Source organism: Phoxinus phoxinus (assembly GCF_949152265.1).
Source record: "Phoxinus phoxinus genome assembly, chromosome: 24".
NCBI lineage: Eukaryota > Metazoa > Chordata > Actinopteri > Cypriniformes > Leuciscidae > Phoxinus > Phoxinus phoxinus.
Window position 1 is genome coordinate 1396610 of NC_136899.1, and position 24473 is coordinate 1421082.

General features: G+C 39.2%; 1 protein-coding gene across 12 annotated transcripts in view; it reads left to right on the forward strand.

Annotated features, from left to right (window-relative positions):
* The window catches only part of LOC306992799 (uncharacterized protein), an 86878-nt gene that overhangs the window by 23683 nt on the left and 38722 nt on the right, over nt 1-24473 (forward strand). For 8 of the 12 annotated variants that reach the window (XM_079601993.1, XM_079601997.1, XM_079602001.1 and 5 more), the window contains exons 2-7: nt 543-724; nt 1867-1923; nt 13497-13580; nt 14443-14529; nt 17874-18413; nt 20404-21588. In XM_079601993.1, the coding sequence (XP_079458119.1) occupies nt 550-724; nt 1867-1923; nt 13497-13580; nt 14443-14529; nt 17874-18413; nt 20404-21588 (2128 nt within the window). In that variant the 5' untranslated portion in view covers nt 543-549. The remainder of the gene's footprint in view (nt 1-542; nt 725-1866; nt 1924-13496; nt 13581-14442; nt 14530-17873; nt 18414-20403; nt 21589-24473) is intronic. The other 4 variants (XM_079601994.1, XM_079601996.1, XM_079601998.1 and 1 more) reach the window with 3 other exon arrangements.

Below are 24473 nucleotides of genomic sequence, written 5' to 3' on the forward strand. Positions count from 1 at the left end.
TGACAGGGGTGTCACAATATATCACACAAATGCATCAATATATATCATGTTTAATGCGCCCAACATGAAAATGACTGTGCATGAAAAAAGTTATTGGAGTTATTAAAAAAGACATGAGTTATTAGAGTTGTAGTGTCAGTGCTACATTAAACTGCTATATATAATGTATAATAATGCAATGGGGGAATATCTGTGGCTCCCGATAATGCAAAATATCTGATATTATCAGTAAAAAGTGGCCGACATTATTTTAAATATATCTAGTCAGTGACAGCACAAGCATATTCATCTAATAATTCAGTATTTTCAGCTTCAGAATCATAAATATTGTTTTTCTGGTGTCTCTATATTCCTGTGCTTTGGGTTTCAAGTCCAAGTCTATTCATTTACACACACAATGTAACACCAAATTTAGCATTTGAATCAACAGTACATTTTTTGTAACCTTTTACCATATGTCTTTGAGTATCGCAATATCGTATCGTGACATGAGGGTGTCGTTACGTTATCGTTGTGATAATCCCGATGTGTTTCTGCTGCAGTAAAGCCATGGCGGATCTGAGCTTGACCGATGCTCTGAGCGACAGCGCTCCTCAGCCGGACGTGGAGAACGCGGTGCAGCGGGACTTCATCTCCTCGCTGGAGGCCGAGGCCTTCGAGGACCAGGTCGGAGAGACCGTGGGCAAGACCGACTTCATCCCGCTCCTGGACACTGATGGGAAGGGTGAGTCTCAGCTGTGGAGGAACTGACCGTTCGCAAAGACCCGCCCCCTTTAGTTACTGTTGCTATGTCCGACAAGCCACGCCTCTCTCACACACACCATGTTCTCACAGTGAAAAACATTGCGGAGCAGAGAGGACACTGACAACACACTAGCTAAGTTTCCATCCACTTGTCAATCGAATTATCTGAAGTTCGGTAAAAAAACGCATGCGAATAAAGCTGGTGAAAGTGTTTCTCCATCCAACGGCTTTAAAGCGAATAAAAACCTGTGCGTAATGACGTCACATGCAATCAAATTGGTATATCGAATTGATTTGAGACATTTTAAGGTGCTTCCATTCATTTTCGCACTGAATCGCACAACATGCAAGCCAAATTTGCAAACAAAGTTTTTCTAGACAAAATTAAAATCAATATTTATTCGGCAAATAACGTTTTCATTTGAGTCGATATTCATGAAATTCAATCAAATTTTACGGTTTCCATTAGGGATTTTTCACTCTATCACTTAATTCGGATAAAAACGTGTGTATGGAAACATGGCTACTGACAGGCAGGACAGACCCGGTTACTTTTGTAATTAAACATATTAAACAAAGTCTCACCTTTCAAATTTGGTATTTTTTTAACGAAATTTAAACAATAAATAGCGTTTTGTGTCTCTTTAATGTGTCGTGACAGATCGCTCAATTAAAGCCGCTCGTGAACCGATCATCTCTTCCTTCTAGTTAATCTATAGCATCAAATAAACATGAATGAACATCAGAAGGAATGTTGTTTTAACCGCGGAGAGACGTCAGTACACTCCGCTTCTCAAGCTCAAATCCTCCAACGGTAATCTACTAACTTTCCTGACTGCTTTGTCCGACAAAATGGCGGATGGCGAATATGATTGGTCAGATCACCTGTCAATCAAGCTCTCTGCGAAGGGTCAATTAAAGGGTTAGTTCCCCCAGAAGTGTAAACTCTGTCAGTAATGACTCTCCCTCATGTTTTTCCCCTGGGTGAACTAACCCTTTAACAGGAGAACCAGTCCAAACACCAGGCATGCCTCAACACTAGTGCTTGTGTGTTTGTCAGGAATATGCCGTCGGCTTTTGAGGACGACTCTAATTGTTGAGTGTGTGTGTGTGTGTGAACAGATCCAGACACAGTTGTCAAGAACGGACAGCAGGAAGGCCAAGGGTCTCAGACCCCTGGTAAGAATCGCCTTAAAATGCACTCGTCGCCCCAGTTTATTCTCGGGTGTCACTCCATCATGTGATTCATACCTTGGTTTGCTTGTCGTCGCTCATGTTCAGTTCGGCTCATTTGTTCTGGTTGGACGTTGGTCGTCTCAGTGGGTGTAGAGGAGACTAAAACCAGCATTTATAAAGGTTTTAGTTTAGTTTTAATTGCATGTTTGTCCCGTTAGCAGTGAATCGACTAGCATCTGTCTTTATACTTTCCCCTCAATCTGTTTTTTTGACTGACCGTGACGTCATTTCCTGTCACATGATGCCTGTCTGTGCCAAACCTTTATGTACAGTTACTATGGCCTGTTTTGCATGACATGCGTGTGTTGTAAGTCTATTTACTGTAAGCATGTTTCATATTTGCTGATGCATGTTGAGGAGCAAGTTATGTAAATTGAGATTGTGAGTTATGTCCAGTATGTCGTCTGATTTGAACTCTTTATAATGCTAAAATATGTCCCTTCATGTTGATTTCAATCAATTGCTGATTATTCAGACAGTAAATCGTTCTTTCTAGTTAATAGGTCTCGTTTATGATGCACAAATGCATATTAATTGTTCATTAAATTAGAACTGTAAAACGATTAATCGCATCCAAAATAAAAGTTTGTTTACATGTGTATAATTATTTTGTATATATCAATACACACACACATGCATGTATACATTTAAGAAATATTTGCATGTATATATACATTTATATTATATCTAAATAAAAATATTTTATGTAGGCTATAAATAAAAAAATTCTTAATTTTATACATGCATGTGTGTGTATTGATGTATACAAAATTATACACAGTACACACACATTATGTAAACACAAACTTCTAATGTGAATGCGATTACGCACAATTAATTGTTTAACAGCCGTACATTGAATTATTATTTCATGATCAAGATTTGTTGTTTTGTATTCCACGTTTTGTGCGGATTGTCGTCAGTCGTCAAATCTGTTTATATGTTCCCTAAACTTGCAATCTGATTCACATATTCGTTTACATTTATTCTGAAGGAAATGTCAGCGTATGCACAGTGCTAAAGGTGTATTTGAATCTGATTTAAAGAGTAGTTAAAGGGTTAGTTCACCCAAAAATGAAAATAATGTCATTAATGACTCACCCTCATGTCGTTCTAAGCCCGTAAGACCTCCGTTCATCTTCGGAACACAGTTTAAGATATTTTAGATTTAGTCCGAGAGCTTTCTGTCCCTCCATTGAAAATGTGTGTACGGTATACTGTCCATGTCCATAAAGGTAATATAAACATCATCAAAGTAGTCCATGTGACATCAGTGGGTTAGTTAGACATTTTTGAAGCATCGAAAATACATTTTTGTCCAAAAATAACAAAAACTACGACTTTATTCAGCATTGTATTCTCTCCCGGGTCTGTTGTGAATCTGCGTTCAGGACTCCGCAGTGACGCCGCTGACGTAAGACGCTGATGACGTGTTATCTGGTGCGCCCGAGCTTCGTTTACAGTCTGAGGGAGACGCACAAAACAATCTTCGCAAACATGTCTAAGGATTTCGACACAGAGGAAGACTTGCATTTTTTTTGCCCATCCATATTTATTTGAACCCGAATACTACACGGACGAGATAACACGTCATCAGCGCCTTACGTCAGCGCGTCACTGCGGAGTCGTGAACGCAGATTCACAACAGACCCGGGAGAGAATACAATGCTGAATAAAGTCGTAGTTTTTGTTATTTTTGGACAAAAATTTATTTTCGATGCTTCAAAAACTTCTAACTAACCCACTGATGTCACATGGACTACTGTGATGATGTTTATATTACCTTTATGGACATGGACAGTATACCGTACATACATTTTCAATGGAGGGACAGAAAGCTCTCGGACTAAATCTACAATATCTTAAACTGTGTTCTGAAGATGAACGGAGGTCTTACGGGCTTAGAACGACATGAGGGTGAGTCATTAATAACATAATTTTCATTTTTGGGTGAACTAACCCTTTAAGGTCTGTACTGGCCCTTTAAATCGCATCATAATTTAATTTGGATTGAGGCGCTTTAATCATCAGTGATGAACTGATTAGTAGCCAATGACTGAAGATCTGAGAAAAGGAAAGTCTGTTTTTAGTTATGTTATATTTCCAACCATGTCTTGATCCGTCAACGCTTTTTGCTCCTGCTGGTTCAGCATCGTCTCTTTTCCACACGCTGGTACGACAGTAATATTTTCCACTCGCACACAAGAGCAAACCGCTTCAGACGGGGCGAGTCACACTGTCATTGAGCGCTCGTTCACCTCGTCATCACTATAGCAGAGAGACGCTGCGGCTCAACTAAATCTCTAAACCTCACTGTACGGCAAAGACGTCTCGCAGCTTTTCTGCAAGAAGAAAACAAGTGCAACAATTCAGCCTCAAGTGCATCATTGATTTTATAAAACGAATGCGTACTAAAAATGTTAAGCCTACTGTATCATACTTGATATATGGCTTTCTAAGGACTCTAAATTGCCGAAAACCTTTTTAACACAGCCTACTACATGTTTATGATTTCACTGTACAGCTTTTCTGCTAGAAGAAAATCAAGTACATCATTGATTTAAAAACAAAATCATAATAAAAACGTATAAATCCTACTGTATCATATTTGATGGCTTTCTAAGGACTCTAAATTGCCGAAAACCTTTTTTACACAATCTTCTACATGCCTTCTGATAGTTTAGACTTTTTTTTTTTAGTGACTAAAAAGTAGTTTAGTGTAAATATTAAAATGTCCTCGTGCATCATGCGTTTATTTTTGCTATGAAAATCTGCACTGATTTTATAAATATCATCTTACTAAGACATTGGCTGATATTTAAATGCAAGTGTCTGCTATACAGATCTCACTGATGTACAGTACAAGCATCAGAATTTCATATAAATATCAAACATCTGCAGAAAACTGCATATATTTGCTCAATTTGGGCCTTTGAATAATATTGAGCTGTTTTTCCTTCATATTTTCTCTATATCATAATTTCCTGATGGATCAAATATGATGCAAACAAATAAAATGCACATGCAAACTTTTTTTTAATGGAACAATTATTTGACAGACACAATATTGATGAGCATTGCCCAGCGTTGTGTCTTGTTGTTCTGCCGAGCGTCCTGAAGATGGCGCTGCTGCAGGGTGGGAAATTAGCACCCGCCACCCGCCGAGGGCGGGTACTTTTTCAAAGTGGCGGGTCACTTTGCCGTGTATACCAGCCACAGTGGCGGGTGGATTATAATAATGCTGCGTTCGCACCAAAAGCGCGCGTAAACGCGTCTTTACATTGACTTAACATCTAATGTATTAAGTAGTAACCAATAAACACATGCTGCGAGTGATTTCATTGTACGGATTGGACAGCCTTTGTCAAAGAATGCGGTTGCTAAGTAACAATAATACACTTTTGTCGAGTAACTCTTTTGATTGGTTTTCAGCGCTGTGTGTCACGGCGCTGAAGAGACCGTTATACTGTATAACTTATACACATAGCTAAGCTGAGAATAAAAAAAAAAGCGGAGTCAGCAGTTATAAATGAACAACTACAAACTGAGGGCGAAGTAACGTTAAAGAAAACGAAAAGGTACTTTTCTAACAAGTGGCGCATTGATGACCAAGGGAAACCGAGGGAATGGTTAACGTTATCCTACCTTCCCGACGACCAGTCTATGCACTGCACTAGGTTCGTCTGAAAAGGGAAAGTGTCGGTTTAATCCGCTGTGGCCACAAATGCCAGAATTCAATAATTTAAACCCCAAATCGGAGCTTTTCTGTTAAAAGAACATGTTTTCTACACGGTCTTTTCAATAGTATCTGGCAACCATGCGCGCGCGCTCTCTACACTGCTGAAGCGCTGATGATCTGAAAACACAGACAAGCTGGAGTTCAGCGATCTTTATTTGAGATTTTCTACTTAAATTAAAGTGTCCTTCAGTCGGTCTGTGTTCTGTCACGAGCCGCTTGCGCTGTTTGTGCGACTAAATCTGCGATCAAAATGCAGGCTGATATCCAGCAGTGTTTTTAATGTTGATCATATGAGCAAGAATGCAATGTTTCCCGAATATCCACACGATTTCAAATGTGACATTGATTGTATACAACAGTAAAAAAAAAAAAAAAAAAAAAAGGGTAACATTTAAGTGATGTACTGCATTTAAAACAGTATAGTCAGGCTTATTGCTCTATTTTGCAACGAAATCTGTGGCTTTGAACGAATCGTGAGATTCAATGAATGAATGACTCGATGACCGCCACCTACTGGCTATTTTAATATATTTTTATTAATATTAAACGTTTTTTAACATTCCATATTTATTGAACGTTGTTTTATTTAAAGCATTATTTATTTTTAAAAGGTATTATAAAGGTTAAAAATTAAATGGAAAAATGTATTAAAGGGGGCGAATATTGTCCCTTAATGGAAAAGGTGTGACTGCAGTCTAAGTGGAAGAGAGGGGGGTACCAGGGGGTACGGCACTCTAAAAAATTGGAGAACCACGGAACTTAGGAAAAGGGATATGTAGAATTGCACAAGTGCTACTGCAATGTAAATAATTTATCATAGGCTTAATTGAATGGCCTAGAGAGAATAATTATGACATTTTCTGTCTAAAGACTACATATAAAATAGCTACCTAAAGTAACTGCAGTTTACTAAAAGTAATGACTAAAAGTTTGCATTCATAAGCATTTTCGTCTGAAGATGAAGACTTAGACTGAATCAAAAATGGTTGCCAAAATGAACACTGGCCTACACACACCAAGCGCACTACAACGCTGTTGCGTATGTATTAAATATGACTGATCAATTAAATAAAATGTTTTATTTAATTCAAGTAGCCTACATAATTATTTTCCAGGGTTTAAAATGTATACAGATTTGATATTTTCCCCTCATACTTATGTTGGAATGGGTACGAAGTTGGCATTGTATTTCATTTGAAATAGTATTAAAAAGGTCTTAAAAAGCCTTGAATTTAAGCTGAAGGATCCTGGGGGTACCCTGAAATAAAAAAAAACGTATTGAAGCAATTTCTTTCTTGCAATTTGAATTCCGGAAAAAGTGGCTGGTAAAAAATATAAGTGGCTGGTAAAATTGGGCATCCACCAGCCACTGTGGTTGGTGGACAAAAAAGTTAATTTCCCACCCTGCGCTGCTGTGCTGAAATCCTCTCTCTGCATTTCCAAACATTCATCATGATTATGAAAGTTTGTCTCGCAGAAGATGATGTGTGAGAATAGAGAGATCTGCATGTGTGTGTGCTGCATGTGTGTGTGCTGCATGCTGCATGATCTGACAGGTTGATTGACAGGTGTGAAGTACTAACCAGCGCTGTTGTTCTCTTCCCGTCTGCTGTTTCTTTCTGCCCTGCGTCGTGTGTGTGTGTGTGTGTGTGTGTGTGTCGCTTCAGACGACTAGATCTTCACCTGCTTCCCGACTGCTCTCGCTTTACTCCGCTGAACCTTCTGGAAACCCGTTCCCCACTCCTCCTCCAGCACTTCTCCCTGCCGGAGGACTCGGATGTGTTCAGGGAGTTACAAACCCTAGTGAGCTGCTGTGCTGTCTACATCGGGGCCGTTCACACACATTTATTGCTGCCTGTCTTTAAACGCAACGGCACGTCCTTTATGATCGGCTCTTAACATGTGAAGCACAATGAAAGCCGTTTTTTCCCCCCAAAATTCCCAAAATATTTTTTCCTGGACTCCATTTTAATGATTAAATTAAATTGTAGTAATCCAAAATAATGTCTAGTTTATTGAAATCATGAGAATTATACATCAATTTATTAAAAATTAACTAAAATATTTTTTTATGGCCCTATGAAATTAATTGTTTAATCAATTGAACTCATAGAACCTTAACAGTTTAACAATTTATTTAAAAAAATTATTATGAAAGGGCCCTATACTATTTTTTTTTTCTTAAATGTGTTTGATTTAATATGTTTATTTTCATACAATTGATTTGAATTAATATTGTTTGATGCTAGTATTTTTTTAATCACATGATACTAAAAAAATGGGGACAAAACTTTTATTCATATTTTTTAAATACAATTTTGTTTAATCCACTTTTTTGGATGAGGTTTGTCCGTCGCAAGGCATTCTGGGATGTTTCTCTCTCCATGTATGTGGCTCACTAGGTTTTGAAACATTACTTCATCTCCTCTGTGACGCATTTAATCCTGTAAAGCCTGATTTATGAAATAACAGTCAGAAAAATCGATTTCTTTTTTTAAATGTAACCGTTTATTGAAAATTGCATAAGTGTTTTTTGTGAATAAATTGATCATGTTGTCTAATATAGTCAGAAAATAGATTTAAACGTAATGTAAATCAATGAGATCTTTATAGGCTGCTGACAAAAAATTATATATACATCAGTCATCACTCTATATCTGCTATTAATCTTAGTAAGATGATATTTAAATGCTTAGTTTTATGAAATAAAACATATAATGCAATGAAATACAATGATGAACACATAAAACTTCCTCAAAAGCCTGATGATCATATTTGATATTCACATTTTAGCATGATTTTCTAAAAAAAATGTTTTCTTTATTATCCAATTCAACTTGAAATATTACTTGTAATATCAAATATCATTATTATTATGCTTACTTACTAAAAATCAGCAAAGATTTCACAGCAAAAGGCGGCGAACCGAGAGTGTGTGTGACGGTTCCAGCAGATTTGATCATGTGGATATCTGTGTATCACATGATGCTTTAGGCTTTATAGGGTTAAAGAAACATGTTCCTCTTCGGCAAAGTCATCTCAGGCTCACTGTACATCAGGAACAAACCAGCGGCACCGCAGGACGGCCCTGTGTGGGATCATGGGAAACGGGATCGGTTGAGGGAAGCGTAGCTCAGAGTGAGAGATGATATATCTGGTGATGACAGAGCGCAGTCACACACTGATGCTTCTGTGTGTTTCAGACATCAGCCTCGGGATACACTCACTCTCACACACACGCACACACACACACACTCTTTCTCACACACTCGCACACGCATACGCACGCACACTCACTCGCACATGCATACGCACGCACACACACAAACACACACGCGCACTCACACACACTCACTCACTCACTCACACACGCGCACACACATACACACTCTCTCTCTCGCTCCTGTCTCTCTCTCACACACACACACACACTCTCTCTTTCTCTCTCTCTCTTACACACGCACACTCTCTCGCACACACACACACACACACTCCGATTAATAAAACAATTTAGAAAAATTTGTCATTGCTAGTTCATGTTAACAAATTAAACCTACCTGTAGTATCAAAATATTAATAAAAACTTTCATATTATTTTGCTGATACTGAAATAACCCCTCAAAATACGTCACATTGTAGAAGTTAAATGGTGTGTGAATGTTATTTACTTTAAATTCACAAAAAATCTGTTTGTTTGCTTTAGTTAGGTCGTTTTTATAAGTTAATTGTTCACTTCAGGACAGACGGAGCGCTCAAGGTTTATTTCCTGTATGTACTCTCTCTCTCTTTCAGCTCTGTGTGTGTGAGTGTGTGTGTGTGTGTGTGTGTGAGTGTGTGTGTGTGTGTGTGTGTGTGTGAATGTGTGTGTGTGTGTGTGTGTCTGTAAATCACTGATTGAATCGTGTATTCTTGTCATCTACAGTTTTCTGACCCGCACTAAACACTAAACACTGTCTTACATGGTATTTTATTGAATGGGCTGAAAATAACATGCTTTATTTTACTCATTATACTCATGTTCTGTCTCCGCATGCAGGAGTGATCTTAAAACTGGTTGATCAGATATGATTTCATACACACACTTCTGTTTGCTTCTTCCTCCAGTGACACACACTTTTGCTCACAGACTCCTGTAGGCTTTAGTACTTCTGATGTTTATGTAGGTTTTTTCCAATGTGTCCGCACAGCGAATAAAAGTTTTTATTGACTATTTATGGCTGTCTGAACTGATTTCAGTCTTTGAAATATTTGTAATGGCTTGAATTTAGAAGGTTTGTAAACTATAAAGGTTTATTGCTGCATATTAAAGGGATAGTTCACTCAAAAAATGATTTGGCGTTCAAACAACTTTGGACCCCATTCACATTCACTGTACGGTCAACAACACGTTTTTACCTCCATTTATACAGCGCTTTTAACAAAGCAGTGTTTCAAAGCAGCTTTACAGTGATAATAGGAGATTACAGTTTTGAGCTCTAAAGTTATTGTCCATAATCGATAAAGTTAGTTTTGATGAACGATCATTAGTTATTAACTTAACACGACACCGTTTTAACTAAAAACAGAAACTTTTAATGTGTTCTGGGTAAATAATGACGTTATTTTAGTTTTTGCATGAACTTTCCCTTTAAGTTGAACTTCCAGAGATGAACTTTTCTTTGCGTTAGTTTTGCTCCCTGTCATTGGACGGCGTGACTCGAGTATCGGCGTGTGTGTATGCGCAGTGTGTCCTGCGGGAGCTGTATATGGGTCGGCTTGGCCTACTTGAGTGTGTTTTAGGGCAGCAGATGCGAGTCGATGTGTTCCTGATCCTCATGAGATCGAGAGCCGACTCGGATCCAGCTGTGGCCGACACACACACACACACACACACACACACACACACACACACACACACACACACACACACACACACACACACACACACACACGAGAAGCTCTCGGTTAGAAACACACTCTTAATGTTTTGTTAGTTTGATGTAATGCTGCTGACCACAAGGTATTGCAGAGTTATCCGTATGTATATATTTTTTAGCATCATAACTTCAGTTTTCAGAGTCACATGATCCTTCAGAAACCATTCTAATACGTGTCCCTGGAGCACAAACCCAGTCTGGAGCCGCACGGGTATATCTGTGGCAATACTCAACATATTTTTTTTAAGTAGTGCAATTCAACAGGCTTTTTTATTTTCAAAAACATTTGCCATTATTTTACTTCCATACATTTTATTTTTCAGGATTCTTTGATGAATAGAAAGTTCATTTAATCTAAATAGAATCTTTTGTAACATTATAAATGTATTTACTGGCACTTTTGATCAAATAAATTAAACTTTATTAATGGTAGTGTCTGTATATATTATAGGTTTTTATTATATTTTGTAATATTTTGTAATACTTATGTTTATTTAAAATATAAAAATATAAATTATACTGTATTATTCATTTATACATGTGAATAATATATTTTTTAACAGAGCGATTACTGATGAAGTTTAAATAAGTGCAAACATTCATCAAAAATTAAAAAAAGAGACTGACCCCAAACTTTTGAACGATAGTGTGTACATATTATAGTATTATATTATATTATAGGTTTACAAAATTCTGTCATCATTTACTCTCTCCAAACCTGTGTGACTTCTGCTGAACACTGAAGAAGAGCTTTTGAAGAATGTCAGTAGATTGGACCCCATTGACTTCCATAGTATCTGTCTTTTCTCCGTACTGTGGAAGTCACTGGGTTTGGACACCCATATTCTTCACTCCATCTTCTTTTGTGTTGAAATAGAGAAACTCATACAGGTTTGGATCACATCAGGGTGAGGTAGTTTCCACTTTTAGGGGAGCTGTGTGTTCAGCGTGTGGTTCTGTCCGGTTGTTGACCCTGGATCTGGAGTTGTGCTGGTAAAGCTCTTCATCTCTCATCTTCGCCCTCGTCTCAGTCTTGTCTCGTCTTTCTGCTCTTAATTCTGCATTAGTGGGTTTGGCTGAGTCTAATCTGAACTGAGGTCAGTTGTGAGGATGTTTCTGTGCTGATGAAGGAGCGTTTCCCATAATCCCCGTCTGCAGAGGTGCTTTTCCTGCGTTCTCACTCTTAGGATTGGTCTTTTAGAGATTTGTGATGTATTTTGAATCGTTTGTAAGCCGTTAGCATTACATAAGCGCTCTAATCCTGAGGATGAACGTACAGATCAGCAGATCTCCTGTGGTGGAGTCGTGGAGACCACACACTCCTCGTCTTCATCTTCACCCTGTGTAACGGGGTCAGTCTGAGGACACACACACTCCTCGTCTTCATCTTCACCCTGTGTAACGGGGTCAGTCTGAGGACACACACACTCCTCGTCTTCATCTTCACCCTGTGTAACGGGGTCAGTCTGAGGACACACACACTCCACGACGGACGTGAGGTCACGCAGACGGACGTGAGGTCACGCAGACGGACGTGAGGTCGCGCAGACGGACGTGAGGTCGCGCAGACGGACGTGAGGTCGCGCAGGCGGGCGTGAGGTCGCGCAGGCGGGCGTGAGGTCGCGCAGGCGGGCGTGAGGTCGCGCAGGCGGGCGTGAGGTCGCGCAGGCGGACGTGAGGTCGCGCAGACGGGCGTGAGGTCGCGCAGACGGACGTGAGGTCGCGCAGACGGACGTGAGGTCGCGCAGACGGACGTGAGGTCGCGCAGACGGACGTGAGGTCGCGCAGGCGGGCGTGAGGTCGCGCAGGCGGGCGTGAGGTCGCGCAGGCGGGCGTGAGGTCGCGCAGGCGGGCGTGAGGTCGCGCAGGCGGGCGTGAGGTCGCGCAGACGGGCGTGAGGTCGCGCAGACGGGCGTGAAATGAGCACAAATTTTTGTGAAAATGCTCAAAAATGATGGCAGTGGCTGAAAAACTTTTTCAAAAAACGCTGGTGGGGAAAGAGTTGAGATACAGATTCAATGCCTCATATCATCCGAACTGATATTGAGGCAAATCTCAGACAAGAGACTTGAGTTTGTCTGGAGAGCACAGACAGTGTGTTAGCCGAACTGAACCCTCCTCTCCATCTGTGTTTAGATCATCGTTCTGAATCCCATCCAGACATAGTCTTTGAAAAAACATGATTTTCTCAGCTTTTTGCAAAAAAGCTTTTTGCATTCAAATGTTGATTTAAATAAAGAATGCATGAAGCTAGAATAAAACTTTTTATTTTATTTTATATATTGCATGTTCAGTTATTTAAAGAAATTTAAAAAAAATTATTCTGGGCGCCATGCATGAAATTTTTGCAAATTATCAGAAAATGCTGGTGCGCGTTGGCAGCTTTTTCCAAAAAACACTGACGAGGAAAAAAAACACTGGCGAGGAAAGAGTTAAGTTATAGATTCAATGCCTCATATCATCCGTAGTGATTTGAGGCAAATCTCACACTAGAGACTTGATTTTGGCTGGAGAGCACAGACTGAGCCGAACTGAACCCTCTGTAACCCGTAGAGAGCGCATCGCACCCGGAGGTCCGGGCCGGGTCCGTGTTGCCCACAGCGCCGCTGTGACTTTGCTTCGGTCCTGTCACGTCTTTTCAGCGTCACCCGCTCAGAGCCGCTGGGTTTGTGGCGGGGTGTCTCGTCCAGAACCGCCACTTCGGATCATCCAGTCGGGACCGTGAGCTCTCAGCGTGCCAGTCAGAGACATTAGTGTGATGCATGAGAGTCTGTGTTGTGTGTTTGAAATGGGGCAGGTGAGTTAAAGGCACGGATCTACCGTCTTTAATCAACAGAAGTATCATGATCTGTGTTTTACAGGCACTGTGAACCCGCTGGCGTCGTGGAAAGACACACGGCCTCATCAGACCGACCCGCAGACGTTTGGGACTGACTTACTATCAGGTGAGTTCAGTTTCGGCTTTACTTAGTTACTTAATCAGGTTTAGTTCACAATGCAGACTATTCTGCTGAAGATTCGCCCACTTAGACAGCAAGAGACCGTCTGGCTGATGTAAACTGGCCAAAAAAAAGTTGTATGTAACATTTTAAGGCTGGTTTTAGCTTGTGAAATAAAGTATACAGCAGCAGTAATATGTGAGCTAGTACAAATTACATGTTACTTGTGTTTTTGCTGATGGATATCTAGTTTTTCTTCTGCTAAAGGCCTCGAATAAAACCCTTAAGCTCGCAAACGTTGGTTCATTTCTTCCTCAGAAGTGCTCGTTCTGTCAGGCTAGTAATATGACTTTCTTTCCATATGAAATTCACTCCCAAAAATGGTTTAAAGCCAGCCTATTCGATCAGCCCCTGCCGGATGGAGAAAGTGTTTGCAGTTTAATGTGCGGCAGACAATCAGTGAACAGGATGAGAACTACTGATACTAAACTCACATTTAGGGTGTATGTTTATTATACAGGGGGCTCTGATGGGTCTCATGCTAAAAAATGTGGTCTGGTTATTTTGTTCACCCGTTTTATGGTGCGGCGAGTGAAAATGCTGAGTCTGATCTGTTAGTAAAGTCAATTGTCACGCGTTCTAAGCTTGTTTATAATGTTATAATGTGATCTTTTGATAAACCACACATGAACATTTACATCTGCCTAGTAATAACCAGCTGACTGTGACCGCTTGTTCTCTGTCTCTCTGTAAAGCCTCTTACAAACACTCGTCACTTTTCTCCTCTCATTGACATGCAGCTCAGCGACTGCACACTTGTACGACACGCCCTGTTGTTTATCGGCTCTCTCTCTCCGTTGTCTTCTAGGCGCGATGTCTGGCTTTCCTGACCAGTGGGGCTCACAGTCAAGCCCTGCACAGATGATGGACAGCAGCCCGATGGGACCGTTCTCAGGTGACCACCTTCACTGACCATAACGAGAGACAAAACACAAAATAATCATACTTAATAATAATCATAGTTTGTAATTTTCCAGAATAGTTTTATAGATTACTTTATAGAAATTACCTGATTTGGTAGCGCTGAGTGGATTTTTAATCATAAAGGTAATTAGATCATAAAATTACTAATAATATTATATTATTTCTTGGAAATGCATATTTGAGAGATAAGTGTTGAGCTTGAGTTGAGATGCAGAAAAAATATTCCCTATTAAATATACCATTGTTCTTCTGTAGTATCATCTTGAACTGACCGACAGCTTCATACTTCAATATGGAAAAAGTGCCAAACTTCGACAAAATTTGATTCTTGATGATTTGATATTTTATAATCGTGATTTCATAATGTCTAAATATAAATTTAAAAGCAAAACTTGTAAAAAAAAACATATTCTGTAGTGAAAATGGCCAATAAGCCAATAAGTGATCCTCTGCTGCCATCTACTGGTTATAATTTTTTATTTATTATTATTAAAATAAAGTTTTTTTTGCCACCAAGTGTTAATTTCCCTAAATTTTGCAACTTTTAGTTTTACAAATGGTACGGAAGAGGATTAGGGCCAAGCAATAATAAAAAAACAAAACCATCTCGAGATTAAAGTCATTATAATGCGAGATTAAACTCGTTAAATTTCGAGAAAAAAAGTCGAAATAAAATCTTGAGAATAAACTCATTACATTTCGAGAATAAAGTCGTTTTGTTTCGAGAAAAAACTCGTTAAATTTAGAGAAAAAAGTCGAAATAAAATCTTGAGAATAAACTCATTACATTTCGAGAATAAAGTCGTTTTGTTTCGAGAAAAAACTCGTTAAATTTAGAGAAAAAAGTCGAAATACAATCTTGAGAATAAACTCTTTACATTTCGAGAAAAAACTTGTTAAATTGCAAAACTGTCTCCATGGTTACTTCGTAAAAACCTTTGCATTGCTGCCAGAATACTATTTTCGGTCCCCAGTCCCCATGTCCGCGCGGATCCTCTCGGGACACCCCCCTATGCACTGTTTTTATGAAGTAACTGGCATTACTTTAGGATCGTTGTTGGTTGTGTACGCCTCCATCCACAGAATGTAACGACTGTAACCATCTATACAGCCATTAATGGCAATGCCGTACGGTTTTAATTTATCATAGCTGTCCATATGCCAGAGTGCATTTGGGCCAGAGCAATACTGGCGTCTTCTCAAGCGTCTCCTTCGCCGGAATTACACACGTTTAGATTATATTTCGACTTTTTTCTCGAAATTTAACGAGTTTTTTCTCGAAACACAATTTTTTTCTCGAAACACAACGACTTTATTCTCAATATTTAATGAGTTTATTCTCAGGATTGTATTTCGACTTTTTTCTCGAAATTTAAAGAGTTTTTTCTCGAAACACAATTTTTTTCTCGAAACACAACGACTTTATTCTCAATATTTAATGAGTTTATTCTCAGGATTGTATTTCGACTTTTTTCTTGAAATTTAACGAGTTTTTTCTCGAAACACAACGACTTTATTCTCGAAATGTAATGAGTTTATTCTCAAGATTGTATTTCGACTTTTTTTCTCGAAATTTAACGAGTTTAATCTCGCATTATAATGACTTTAAACTCGAGATGGTTTTATTTTTTTATTATTGCTTGGCCCTAATCCTCTTCCGTAAATGGGGACAATCTTTTAAAGAATGAACAAAAAAATGTTTCTGGGTATCGCATTAAAAATAACATTTAAGTTTGGGTAGTATTTAGAGCGTTAAAGTGCTGCAAGTGTGAAGCATTTTAAGTCATTATTTACTTACCATGGTGGTGTTCTATTGCCGTATGCCCTTCTTTCTTTTATGAACCACAAAAGAAGAATAAATAAAAAACATTTTCCCCTTGTGCTCGTCCGTATAATGGCAGTGAATAACATTCAGAATCAAGCTTTTAAAAAAGATGCAAAAGTTTCACAGAATGATATATATATACACTATAAAACAACAAATAGCAAATTCTTTGGCTGCATCTTTACTAATTGAGTTTTTTGATGTGTGTATATATATATATATATATATATATATAGAGAGAGAGAGAGAGAGAGAGAGAGAGAGAGAGCTTTGAAAATCATTATTCTAATGTGATTTAGCGGCTTTTCCAGTGCTTTCTGCTCGAGGCTCGTTAATTATACGCTCTTATTTGTTCAGTGTCATCTTGTTGAATCTCTCTCCGGCCATTAATTAGGTTTACTAAAATTGTGCGTCCGGCAAAACAACACCTCTAATTACCCCTGACCTCGTTTAATGAAGATCTTCTGCTCCTGTGATTCCTGTTTTGAACGTGATACACATCTACAGTCCTACGAGATATATTGGTTAAAGATGTTTCGGAAACTTTAAGTTCATGGCGTCATTGTGTGGCAACATCATGTTGAAAGTCACAGACAGAAACTCCATCTCTGGTCATGCTGAGAAATGGAGATTTGATTCGATATAACCTGGAGCTTTTATTCTGCTCTCTAATGGGCCGCATTAGAAGTAATGCTAGTAATGATAATGAGCGTGAATTCATTAGTGGGGTAAATGAACAGCCCTGTTTTTCCCTAGAAAGACAATAGCTGATATTAGCGCTGGTTTAAAGGGGCTCTTGGGAGATAATGAGTCACGCTCGCATCAGAATTCAGCTCAGATGCGACACTGATCGTGTCTACATACCTCACTCAGTTTCTGTCATACCTGATGCGATACAGGAACAAACACGAGTCTGATCTGATAAACGTGCATGTATATACATGCATATATCATAGACGGTGTGTTACAGAAGCATTCGCATCTCAGCTGATAGTGGAAACCATTGAAATTACAGGGGTATCTTAAGAAACTGGTCTAAATGAAGCATAAAAGGTTTCATTAAATGTAGTGTTGGCTATTTTTTTTATAAACACTTTGTTATACTGGTTGAAACTCTCCTCACATCCTGATAGCAATCAATAATAGAAGTGGTCTAAATATTAAAGCATGTACCGTATTTTCACGTCACACTTTTTTTTTGTAGTTTGGCTCAGCAATAGTGTTATCTTAATTTATTATTATTATTAGCAGTAGTATGATTGTTATTTAAATAATAAATGAATAACTTGTATTATAAATCCAACTACTACAAGTAATAAGATATTATTCTTTATTAATACTATATTACTACTGCTAATATTATTATCACCATCATTATTATTATTATCAAAACATCACATTCTAGAAAATTAATAAGTTTAATGGTTTAAAACCACAAGTACATGGTGTATTTAAATAATTATGTCATGTATTTGACTTTTTTTCCATAGGTTTCTCTCAGCCTAGCACAATGCCTGCGGTGATCACAGGTGCTGCTCCTCTCCAGACAGAAAAACCGCCTGGTGTGGCCGTACCACAGAATTCACCAGATGCTCAGGCCCCCGAAGCCCCCAAAATACCGACTGAACCCCTCAAAATACCAGCTGAACCCCTCAAAATACCAGCCGAACCCCTCAAAATACCATCCGAACCCCTCAAAGTACCATCTGAACCCCTCAAAATACCATCCGAACCCCTCAAAGTACCATCTGAACCCCTCAAAATACTATCTGAACCCCTCAAAATACCATCCGAACCCCTCAAAGTACCAACTGAACCCCTAAAAGTACCAGCTGAACCCCTAATAGTACCAGCTGAACCCCTAAAAGTACCAGCCGAACCCCTTAAAGTACCAGCCGAACCCCTCAAAATACCAGCCGAACCCCCCAAAATACCATCCGAACCCCTCAAAGTACCAGCCGAACCCCCCAAAGTACCAGCCGAACCCCTGGCAGCCACAACACCCAAGAGCCCACTGGACACATCTGCAGGTATGTACACAAATATCAGCATTTTTCAATGTTAGAGTATCTTTCTATGAGGCAGTACTGTGTATATATCTATATATAGCGTGACAAATCAGTATAATCATCTTTAAATGCTGCTCATGCCCTTAATATGCAGTCAATGTTCCTCATGTACTTCCCATGTGTTTTGTATTAGGGATTATGGGATTCCTGCAGGAGCCCCTGTGGAGCAAATTTCTAATCCATTAGTAATTAAAACGATTGCTGCCCACCAGGGGGCACAATAACTAGTGCAAGGCGGAGTTACATTATCAGTTGCCAATGGTTTCTGGGTTCCCAGGGGCCTTTAAGGGTTCCTCAGCTGTATAGGGTTAGTACAGTGCAGCTGAGACCTACATTCACCTCGCTGGTAAAAACCAAGCGCCATGATGATATTCTGCCTGGTTTGACGCTCATGGATGGTTGTTGATGTGCAAACAGTGTTGCACACCTACCAGATGGAGGACTTGTAGAGTCAGTGCACGAGTCCGTTATCAAGTGCTTGATCGTTAAATCACCCAGCTGGAGAAATTCTGACTCGATTTTATGATGACATAAGCATACTTTATTAGCAAATGTAATATTTTTATCCGTCTCACACAAAACACCTTAGGTTATAGACCTTATCTTCCAAGACAAAGATATCTTGGTCAGTCAGGCATGTCATGTAGCGTCCAGTCATTTAGTATACGAGGAGTCGTCTCACAAATCCCCAAATGGGATTTGCCCCACAAATCATTATTTCTGCTCGTTATTTCTTATAGAGGAATCCAGACCTTGTACACAAATAAGTTATGCTTGACCTCAGTTGCTCAGTCTGCTTTGTGCACATCTTCTGCTAAAAAGGAAGAAAGAAAAACACTTTTTTCAGTAAAAACATTTTACTTAAAAAATTAACATTGCATAAGATTAATAAGACTTGCTTTCTTAGATTATGGTTTGGATAATATTACTACCCTGGCAGATTTTTAAACTTGTCTAAAGAAAGACAAACTGCGTCGGTATTCAAGAGACAATCTATAAAAGTACTTTCAGTGTGTTGCTTCTCAAGCAGATTATTCTGGGATAAAAGTATTTTTTTGATATATTTTAAATAGAAAATTAGGCTTTTTTTTCTTTTAGAACTGTTTACATCCTTCATCAATATATTACGGTACATCAGTTACAGTTTCTTTATCTTAAAGTGCCACAAAACCTCCTTATTTCAGCACCTTAATTTAGAAAAATGCTATGAAATTTATGTTTACTTTTCATGTCACATCCTTTAATGAACTGCTTTATTATAGAAGTTAAATAAGGCAATGTGTTTCATGTAATAGCTTTGACTATATTGTGAATTTCAGACCACTCAAGCATCCAGGGCTTCAACTCTCCTCAAAAATATGGTTAAATTATCTGATTTAGATCCTCACAGGTTGTAGGGAATATCATATGTGACCCTGGACCACAAAATCAGTCACATGGGTCAATTTTTTGCAATTGAAATTTATACATCATCTTAAAGTTAAATAAATAAGCGTACCATTGATGTATGGTTTGTTAGGATAGGACAATATTTGTCCGAGATATTTGAAAATCTAGAATCTGAGGGTGCAAAAAATCTAAACATTGAGAAAATCTCCTTTAAAGTTGTGCATTTATGTTCACGATTGTGCTGCATTCACTCACAAAAATACATGTTTTATATATTTATGGTAGGAAATTTACAAAATATCTTGATCTTTACTTAATATCCTCATGATATTTGGCATAAAAGAAAAATGGATAATTTTGACCCATACAATGTATAGTTGCTATTGCCACAGATATACCCGTGCGGCTCCAGACTGGGTTTGTGATCCAGGGTCACATATATATACATCTGTCTGGGAGTGTGAGGCGTGATTGAGAAGTTAGTGAATGCCTTTGTGCATGTGTGAGAGAGCGAAAAAGGGAGTTAGTGCTACTCTAATTTCCTTTCTTCTCTGTACATGAGGTGTCTTTGGTGATCACTGGTCCGATGAGGCCGGCATTCCTTCTGACCTGCCCTTCACACCCAGCGTTTCCACCGTTATCAGTCGCCATGCAAGTCACCTGGTAGAAAGCCAGAGTGACACGACCGATCCTCAGTGGTCCCCGAGAGACAGAAGTGTGGGAGATGCGGAGGAGAGGGAAGGGGAAGGATCTGACCGTAAGAAGGAAAAGAAGAAGAAAAAACGGAGACCCAGGGACGAGGTTTACGACTTCCACGCGGAAATGCAAAGCGAAAGTGCTTTACCCGAGAGCCTCCATCAATCCAAAGAAGATGGAGGCTGGGAAGACGTCGGGCGCATCGGTGGGAGAGCCAAGAAGCCGAAAAGCCGAAAGAAGATCCCCGAGGAATGGGCGATCCACGCCGAACCCTTCGTCCCTGCTTCGGCCTCCGTGCCGCAAGAGTTCGCAACTGATTTTACTCAATCACCTCTTGGAGTTGACAGCGGTCTAGTGTCGTTTTCTGAGGACTACACCGATGAGAGTCTCATTCCTCTGTCTCTTACCCAAGATCTTCTGTCTCTCACAGCTACTTCCCCACCATCCACAACTCCTGCAATGATCTCCCTAAAAACTCCCGGTCGAGCCCCCGAAAAACACCCTTTATCCACGTCATCTGGATTCCATGATATAATCATGGATGATATCACGCTTCCATCTCCTCTGGGAAAAGCTGATTCTCTTCTCAATGATACTCAACCTTCTCCTGGAGGACCTTTTGAGGAGGCGTTGTTTGGACAAGAACACCCCTACACCTCTTCCATGGCCTCCCAAGACTCACCAGTGAAGGAACCGCAAGCATCCACCCCTGGAAGCACTTGTTTTGTACCACCGATGGAAGCGTTGATCTCAGCGCCTCCGTTTTCTCCATCTGGACCTGCGTGGTCTCTCAACAACCACAATCAACCGTTTGATCTGGATGATGTTGCATTTGAGACCCAAGTTCCTTCACCAAAGAGCAAATCCCCAAAGGAACCAAAAACCAAACAAGGCAAGAAGTCCAGTTCATCTTCGTCAAAAAGTCCGACTTCCCCTGATGCAAAGTTGCCGTCTCCACAGATTTCCGGTTTGAATCCGGCCGCTCCGCCGTTCTTCCCTAGTTTTGCAGAACCTCGGGAGCAAGCCGGAGGACTGCCCTTCACATTGGAAGGTTTGTTGTGGACGTTTTGGGAACTGGATCCACTTAATGCATGGCTGTGTGGATTCCAAGCCTGGGCTTGAGTGATTAAACTGCACACCCCAATAACTAACATGTCACCCCGTCAGCTGGACTCAATGGTTAGGGTTCGTTTAAAGCGGGTTGGCTTGGTTTTGCTTGGGTGTTTCTTCCACAATGAATGACCGACTTTGTGCAAACACGAATCCACCACCCCTCCCCCCCCTCCCAATTAACCTTGTGATCCAGGGTGTACTATACTAATCAAAACGCTTTGGTTTGCAGTTATTCGAGGAGGTGCTGTTGTTCCCTCACAATTTTTGCATCTCCACTCTGCTGTTGTGATTGTTTCTTGTACTACCATTGGTGACACCTAACGTGACAATCTTATCTCTCGGTTTCCACCACCCATTTCTCTTCTAGCACTTTTTTAGTGTCATTATGTGCCACCCTTGTCCATTCATGCATGTATAAAAAGTGAAATACAGTCGTTAGTGATGCTCTTTTTATTTCTTTCTCCTCTATGTTCCCCGACATCATCTGTTTCAACACGCCAATTAGGTAAGTCAACATTTAGGTATTGCTTACTCATTTTTGGCCTCTTTATGTTGTGAAAAAAGCGTGTTGTGTAACATCCTCTACTTTTCATTCATAACTTGCTCTATAATTGCTGTAGCAGTCTCATAACCAGATGTTGGTGATATGTGGTTAGTGGACGTGCAACACTGATTTGCTGCAGCTTTCAGTTTTACTAATTTTAGTACTTCAACTTTTTTATTACTATTTTTCTTTCAACTTTTTTGTGTGATTTATAACTTAAATGACTGAACTAGTTTGTATTCTCCAAACTAAATTAGTCTGTGAATCGGTATGTGGTATAAAAAGTCCTTGTATCTCCATAAACTAGCCAGTTTTTAGTAAAGTATATATGTTCTTAAATGTAAACTAGAAACGCAATGTTATATTTGAATAGAATACTGTCATAATCCCAGAAGGCATCGCTGTGACTCATGAACAGCAGGAGAAAGACTCAAGTTGTGTCCCAAATGATGCACTATACACTGTTCACTTATAAACTATGCACTTTTACACTTTGTACTCATCCGTGTAGTGCAGTGGTTTTCAAACTGGGGTCTGGGGAACCCTAGGGGGTCAGAAGGAAGTTCTGGGGGTGCGTGGAACAATTAAGAGAAAAAGCAGTACTACATTTTTTTATATTTTTTAAATAAGATTGATCCAATTAACTAAAACTTTTTTTTTTTTTTTTATAAAAATAGATAAATACAATTTTATTTAAGTAAAATCAATAACAAATTAATACATTTGATTAAAATAAAATAAAATACATTAAAAAAAATAAGAAAATCAATGTAAAATGTAAAAAACAAATAAATAAAAATAAGATTCAATAAAAAAAGTGTTAAAATAAATGAAATTTCACTTAAATAAAAAAATACAATTTAATCAAAGTATGGATATAGGCCTATTATTTATTTATTTTAAAAAATACATCTTAGTTAAAAATGCAATGAAGTATGCTAATAGAAACTAAATAGATTACACATTTCTAAAAAAAGAAAAGAAAAAAATCACAGTATTAATTGGGTCTTTTTACATAAAAAATATTCAGATATCTTTTAAATAATAGAATGGGGGTCCTTCCCATAAGAATCTTCATATTTTTCATCATATTCTAAAAGATTGAAAAGTAGTATATGAATTTTATAACTAAAGCTGCGACAGTCGAGTGCATGAAGTCTCCAACATTCCAGACTTCGTTTTTTTACGGTTAATTAAGTGCATCAACTGGGTATTTAAAGTGCACTTCTTGTTTTTGTAATCTTCAGTGTGAAGAATAGAATACTGCATACGTACGCAAATTGGGACGCACCTACAGTGTGCTTTCTTATATCTTGTTTTGGCCTGTCTTCACTCTGAAATGCATCACGTTGCAGAAGTAAACTGGGTTGTGAATGCTAATACATGTTGACTTGATTAACTTCAGCATAGCATAAGCTACGCAACTGCAGAAAATACAGTATAGTATGTCTTAAAATGGCCGATTGCTGGTTTTAGATTGTGTGTGTGTGTGTGTGTGTGTGTGTGTGTGTGTGTGTGTGTGTGTGTGTGTGTGTGTGTGTGTGTGTGTGTGTGTGTGTGTGTGTGTGTGTGTGTGTGTGTGTGTGTGTGTGTGTGTGTGTGTGTGTGTGTGTGTGTGTGTGTGTTTGGGCGCGTCTGACACAGCTGTCTCTTCTAGTTCTCTGTAATTTTCGGCTCTTTCTCCAGCTGGGAGGGACTCTGTCACTGAGGGAGCTACTTATACACTCCGGGAGACAGGACATCAGCGTTTGGTGTCAGACTCTCCAACATGCAAATTAATGACAGTGTCCCATAATGTGCGTGTGTGTTGTACTATGAGCTGAAAATAAGAAAATTGTGAAAGCTCCGTGTCAAATATCACATTAGAGTGAATTCTATTACTCCATGTTCGCTTGCCTGCAGTGACTCTCTGCTTGGTGTTTGTTATATACGGAGAGGACTTTTCAAAGTGATATTTTCCTTAGCCTTGAGTGCGTCCTGTGAACATCTCTGAATGGCATTGATTGTTTTGGGTCGTGATGTGTTTTGTTTCTCTTGTGAGGCGCTCTGGATTGTGACGTGTGTTGTTATGAATGGTGGAGTGTTAACACACTCACAACACAGACCCAGCTCTCCTTTTGTTCAGACAGACGCTTGGTATTAAAAAAAATAAACACCAGTCGTTTCTCTGTGACTGGTAAATCTGATGTGCTTCGTTTACGTTATATAGAGATTTATTTGGGATTCTAATCATGTATTTTGAGAAAATATGAATGGATGATTATGGAGTAATCGATAAG